Source organism: Triticum dicoccoides, chromosome 2A (genome assembly GCF_002162155.2).
Source record: "Triticum dicoccoides isolate Atlit2015 ecotype Zavitan chromosome 2A, WEW_v2.0, whole genome shotgun sequence".
Classification (NCBI taxonomy): Eukaryota; Viridiplantae; Streptophyta; class Magnoliopsida; order Poales; family Poaceae; genus Triticum; species Triticum dicoccoides.
The window spans coordinates 471,966,234-471,971,842 of NC_041382.1; the positions used below are offsets into that span (position 1 = coordinate 471,966,234).

The window sequence follows — 5,609 nt, forward strand, 5'->3', positions numbered from 1 at the left end:
TTACACCTACTAGAGGCAACTCTAGACTTTTTGCACAGCTACCATCGCACAGAGTTGTTTCAATGCATACAGTATAGAGAATTAGGTTTTGGTGTTGCAATGTACCTGCAAAGCTGTGCAATGCTCCTGCATATTTTTTCGCACTAGAGTTGCCCTATTTTTGTACTGGTGTTACTTTTTGTTTCATAAGAGTTGCTCAAGATGCATGCCATACATATGGTTGGCTCAAAGCAATCTACAAGTTGCTCTTATTTTTTTCACCAAATCAAAGAACAAACTAAAAACTAGTTGATGTTCAAGTAGGGCAAGGCTGGGGTGGTTGAGTAGGGAAGAGAGAAAGCCGGGAGAGGTGGTGCTTACCTTTTTGGGGGGAGGTAGGCTCTCCTTTGTTGTCTCCAGATCTGATTTTTGGAGCAAGGAGGAGCAAAGAGAGGTTCTTGCGTCGGCTTGTTCTTCAAGACGCCATTGATGGGGCAAATCTATTTTAGAGGAAGAAAAGAGGAATAAGGAGGAAGAAGGGGACCCCTGCGCGGACTTGTCTTTCAAAGAAAAGGGAGAAAGTGGTCGCGTGAGGTGCGTGAGGGCGCTGGGGATAGTAGCGGAGCGTGCGCGAGGATGCAAGGAGGGGGAGGGACCGACGACAGGAACCCGTGATCGGCTCGATCAGGTGAAGCGACAAGACGTGGGGCATGTGGTTTCATTTTTGCGTGTCCGCGCGGCGTGGTTTCTTTCCGTATATGGGCGGGCACTCGGGTGCCAGCTAGTCGGGTCCATATAAATTCGTGTACAGACAACTGGGCCCGCGTCCCAGCCCTACCTGCCATTTTCCTCCGTTCGTTCATCTCCTTCGCCTCGCCACCGTCCCTCCTCCTCTCTTCCCTCCCTCATCCCTCATCTCGTGTCGGCTCGAAAGTCGAAACCCTAGACCAACCACCCTCCCCTAGTACGTAGGAACAGGGACAGAGATGTATGCAGACCAGATCTCCACCGGCCGCAAGCGCTCCATCCATGACCGCCTTGACGCCGACCTCCCCTCCGACCGCGGCGGCGCGGACGCCGCCGGCCGGGCTCGTAACGCGCTGTCCAAGAGGTCAGCTTAAGTTCCGCTCCCACCTGCTCCTTCCATATCGTTTCCACGGCTCCCTCTGTAACCTTAGCTTGGGGCTTCTCGCTCTGTGCGTTCCTATGTGCTTAGGATGGTGGAAATTAGGGCCTTGTTTTAGGTTGCTCGTGCTGAGGGCGGCGCCCCTAGATTCCATGCCTTCATTCATGTTAGAATTGAGGTTGTGGAGAGTAAGGACGAGCTTTGAGCCGCGTGATGTGTGTTGTTTGTCTGAGCGATGGAAATTGTGGTGTCAGATTCAATGATTCTGCATGACAAATATCATGAATTGGTCTGTTGGACGCCACGTCATTATGCAGCATAACATGGGAATTGCAGCGTAGGTTTCTGGATAATCCTTTTTTTTGGTCAAGCGCTTGCTTTACTGTTTTACCTGAGGATTTGTGATTTCATATGTTGAGTATCATGGTATGGACTATGGAATGAGCTCGGATAATACTAGTTGATAGCGCTTGTGGGAGCTAGAAGCTAGCGATGTAACCTTGGACACGGTGTTTTACTCAATCTAGCAGTAACTTATGTAACTGAGGTATGAACTGTTGCAGAATCAATCACCAATGCATTGCTATTGATTTTTTAATAGATAGTTTGTTATTTCTAAAGAAAATAGTCCTGCTTTCTAGTCTGAAAGTATCGAGGGTGGATATGTTGGTTCACTTCTATCCTCATGTATAAACTTATACTTTGTAAAGCTTGCTGACACGAGCCTTGATGTATTTAAGCCTGCTTGTAAAAGAAAGATCAATGTTCTTTGCTAGTACGCATGGTTTAAGTTATTAAGGGGTCTATAGTTCTTGCGAGCATTGTACTATCATGTTTCCCCACTTCACTAGACTAGCTAATTTCACGCGTATTGATTTCTTGATGTATGCTATCTGTAGGCAACGACAAACTGATGATAAATGGAAGCATGATCTTTACCGGGATGATGAATCAGCTTCAAGTAATCTATTTGTTGATGTATCTTAAATGAAGTAAGGCAACCTACCTTTTATTTTGGCCCCATTTAACTCTTATCTGTCTGCACTTAAGGATCAGTTGATCCACGGGATTTGCGATTCAAGCTTCAGAAGAAAAGCTCTCAGCAAGGGTTTGCTGGCCAAAAGGGTTCCGGGGTACGTGATCTACGTGAGATGTTATCTGGAACAATGCACGCACAACCATCAAATGTTGACCCTCAAAAGAGGAAACCGGTGTCAGAGGTTGTGAAAGTCACAAGGCGTGAAATTGTTGATGAAAGGCCTGTACGCCTAAGTAAGAAAGTATCAAAACCATCAACATCCAAGAAGACTTCTCAGCCAAAGGTATGAATTCTGTTGGTGATACACAGTTTCCCAGTTTCTTGCTTTCCACATGTACCAGAACGCTAGACTTTATTTAGTGGTTGATGAATAGCTTGAAAGATCAATTGCTGGAACTGATCTTTCTAAATGATGCCCAGCATGAAATTTGTAGTAACTCTTTTGGATAATGCTGTGACACTATGTTTGCTTAGCTTGCTATGTTTTTCTATTCCATACAGAGTATCTATTAACACTTGATCCCGGTGGTATATTTGTCTACATTACATAGGTTTGAGCCTTTATTTATTGAGTTTATGTGTATGTTTTATTTTAAGCTCTCTCATTAGCATTTCATTTGCAAAGAACAGCCCTCTTCCTACAAAGATTACTAGGATAACATGTGCGTTTTCAGCATTTCCCTTGGATCACTTATGCCGACCTTGATAGAATTTTGAGAAATCCCATTAGCCACTGTCATGTAAGCATAGGTACTTCTATAGCTGGACCCCGTGGAAGTTTGGTACCTCCTGGTAGTAGGATTTACTATAGGCGAATGTGTACCTGAACTCGTGTGTATATATAGTCTGGTTTCCATAATACAAGCTTTTAATGAAGGGATAATGGTGCTTTACACTTTGTTATACTTCCAAGAAAGCAACAATCACATTAGCTCTATCATCTGTCAAGTGGTCATGCTACATTTCAGTATGAAGAACTCGTGATGAGGGTCTGCTGAATTGTTCTGTTCAAAACCTCTGCCCTAGTTAACCAACAATGGGTTGCTGAATGTTGGATGTTGCCTTGGTAGTAGGTACCTTTCAGCACAGGTTTATCTCCTCTAGTTGTCCCTTGGCGACATTTATTGAAATTACTCATCTTTGGCTTGGGAGTGTGTAGAATTAACTATTACCATGTCTCTAGTTTGCGCTTGGGAGTGTGTAGAATTAACTATTACCACGTCTCTAGTTTGCTTCAATTCTGGTGTTGTTGTATGTAGGTTAAGGCAGAGAGTCCAATGTGGAACACCTTATATAAAACTTTAAATGTGCATGATGTAGCTCGCTAGTAAGCTTGCTTATTTTGGGGAATGTGTGATATACCATTTTTAGAAATATACTTTCTGGCTTGTTTTGCTTTCTGATCTAACATCTTTTCTTTTGGGAATGCTTGTAGGCTGAAAGTCCACTCGACAGTTTTCTGAAATCACTTGGACTTGAGAAGTATTCTATTACCTTCCAGGCGGAGGAGGTTTGACTATTTACCTAAATCATTACATTGTTTTTTCGTCTGTTTAGTTGACAATTGTTGTTTTGCAGGTTGACATGGCGGCCCTACGTCACATGACTGAAAGTGATCTCAAGGCGTTGGGCATCCCGATGGTAAGAGCACCACATCATGCCGGATCTTTAATTTTGCAACAATAGGCATTTCTTGGCTTCTCACATCCTTCATCTAAGGAGTAATTTCAGTATGGTTTGGCTATATTTTGCATAAACTGTAGACTCAACTGTTAAACAAGGTGTTATGACCGGCATAGGGGCTTAGCCCAGTGGGTTATGGCCCAAGTATCTTAATTAGGGGCTTAGCCCAATTATCTTATTGTATTAGGATCATTTGCTTAGGAGTCAAGTAACTTATTGTATTAGGATCATTTGCTTAGGAGTCAAGTAAACCTCTCTATATAAGGAGAGGAGATGTATCAATCTAATCAAGCAAGAAGCAATCAATATTTGCTCGGCTTCCCTTAGGGAGCCGGGAGACCTAAACCCTAGCCGCCTCCTGCTTTCGCCGCCGCTGCTCCCGTCGCAAGGACGGCGCCACGCCGCCGGCCGCCGCGCACCAGCCCTCGCCCTTTCCCCTCCCTCCCCTACAACCTACGCCCCAGGCCTGGTAGGGTACAAGCTCCTACCACAAGGACACATAAGCACGTAGTTAGAATGCATCATTTTTCTGAGGAACTGGACTGAACCTGCTTTACAGAACTACTGCCTGCACTTACATTTTTTGTCCGGGGATATGGCACGTATGTTAATGCCAAATTGAATGTAAAGTAACTCTTTTGTAAGTCTGCATTCTTATTTGTGCATGCGTATACTTTGCCTCTAGTCGCAAAGGTCAAGCTTAAGGTGCATGTTCTTTCAGGGTCCTAGGAAGAAGATTACCCTTGCCTTGGAATCCAGAGCGTAGGGCAATGTCCCTGGAGTACAATGTAGAAAAGCAGGGAGATGTGGTAGGTTTTTGCTCATCTGCAAATTTGGCATATCTTGGAAAGCAGTGGTACAGGTAAACAATGCGGTGTCTCTTGTAATGGCATGTTGCTGTAAGATTATTAGACTGCTGTTGTTTATCTGGTCTGCATGCTTTCCTGGCCAGACCAGCTGATTTAACTGATGAGGTATCCGTGCTGTTGAAGCTGCTGTGATGTTCTCGCTGTATACTATTATTATGCCTTTTTTTTCATTGGAAACTGGCATTATTAGAGTAATAGAGTTGAGATTCTTCAGTTAGTATTTCAGTGTTGCGTTGCTCAGTGTAAAGGTTTTAAGTTTCATCTGTTTTCATGCTCAGCCCTTGTTCGGAATGTTTTTCTTTTGAGCTGACATGTTAGGAATCTATTTACAAGAGAGGTTGGTCATAGAGAAAGAAACAAGGTGTTGAAATTAATTAATCTCAGAAAATTAAGCAGCCTCAGCTCACACTGTCTTGTGTTATGGTGATCTAAGGGATGCAAGCTGGCAGAGTCCACATGTGTGTGAACCAAAAGTTAAACCAACATGATTATTAAAGTAATGAAGATTAGTGTAATTTTGCTTTGTGGGTGGCAGTGGATATGCCGTCTGCTTCATCCCGGAAGTGTCTCTGCGTTGCCCTGCCAATCTGCCGCAAAGATAGGCAGATGGGAGCTCCTGGATGATTGTTCGTTCAATCTTATTTTTAGGGAATGCCATCATGGCTGCTTTATTGAATTGGTAATAGTTACATCATTTGCAATGGCATTCACTGGAAAATTTGGGGGTTCATTGACCCACTTAGAAGAAGAATTTCTATCATAAGCAAATTTTGCTAACGAGTGGGATGCCTCATTAGTTTAACGAACACAATGCATAAATTCTATAGATCCTACCATACCAGTCAGGATAAAAACAGTGTGTAGATGCATCACTAATGTAAGGTATATAGGGGAACATGACGCTCCAGAAATA

General features: G+C 43.6%; 1 protein-coding gene across 2 annotated transcripts; it reads left to right on the plus strand.

The window, feature by feature from the left end:
- The first annotated feature begins 789 nt into the window (after positions 1–789).
- On the plus strand, positions 790–4,973 carry LOC119354933 (ankyrin repeat and SAM domain-containing protein 6-like). Of its 2 annotated transcripts, none has more exons than XM_037621700.1 (6): positions 790–1,090; positions 2,005–2,066; positions 2,162–2,427; positions 3,580–3,654; positions 3,723–3,785; positions 4,549–4,973. In XM_037621700.1, exons 1-6 carry the CDS (start codon positions 966–968, stop codon positions 4,591–4,593), a joined length of 636 nt encoding a protein of 211 aa, XP_037477597.1. In that variant the 5' UTR covers positions 790–965; the 3' UTR covers positions 4,594–4,973. The 2 variants fall into 2 exon arrangements, with proteins under 2 accessions (XP_037477597.1, XP_037477596.1); XM_037621699.1 differs by having other exon boundaries at positions 794–1,090; positions 2,156–2,427.
- Positions 4,974–5,609: the final 636 nt, after the last annotated feature.

Bases quoted from the DNA above. Each gene is read 5' to 3' on its own strand.
- LOC119354933 (XM_037621699.1), top strand. From the start codon at position 966: ATGTATGCAGACCAGATCTCCACCGGCCGCAAGCGCTCCATCCATGAC. The intron at 3,655-3,722 runs GTTTGACTATTT...GTTGTTTTGCAG, and splicing joins TTACCTTCCAGGCGGAGGAG to GTTGACATGGCGGCCCTACG. The intron at 3,786-4,548 runs GTAAGAGCACCA...ATGTTCTTTCAG, and splicing joins AGGCGTTGGGCATCCCGATG to GGTCCTAGGAAGAAGATTAC.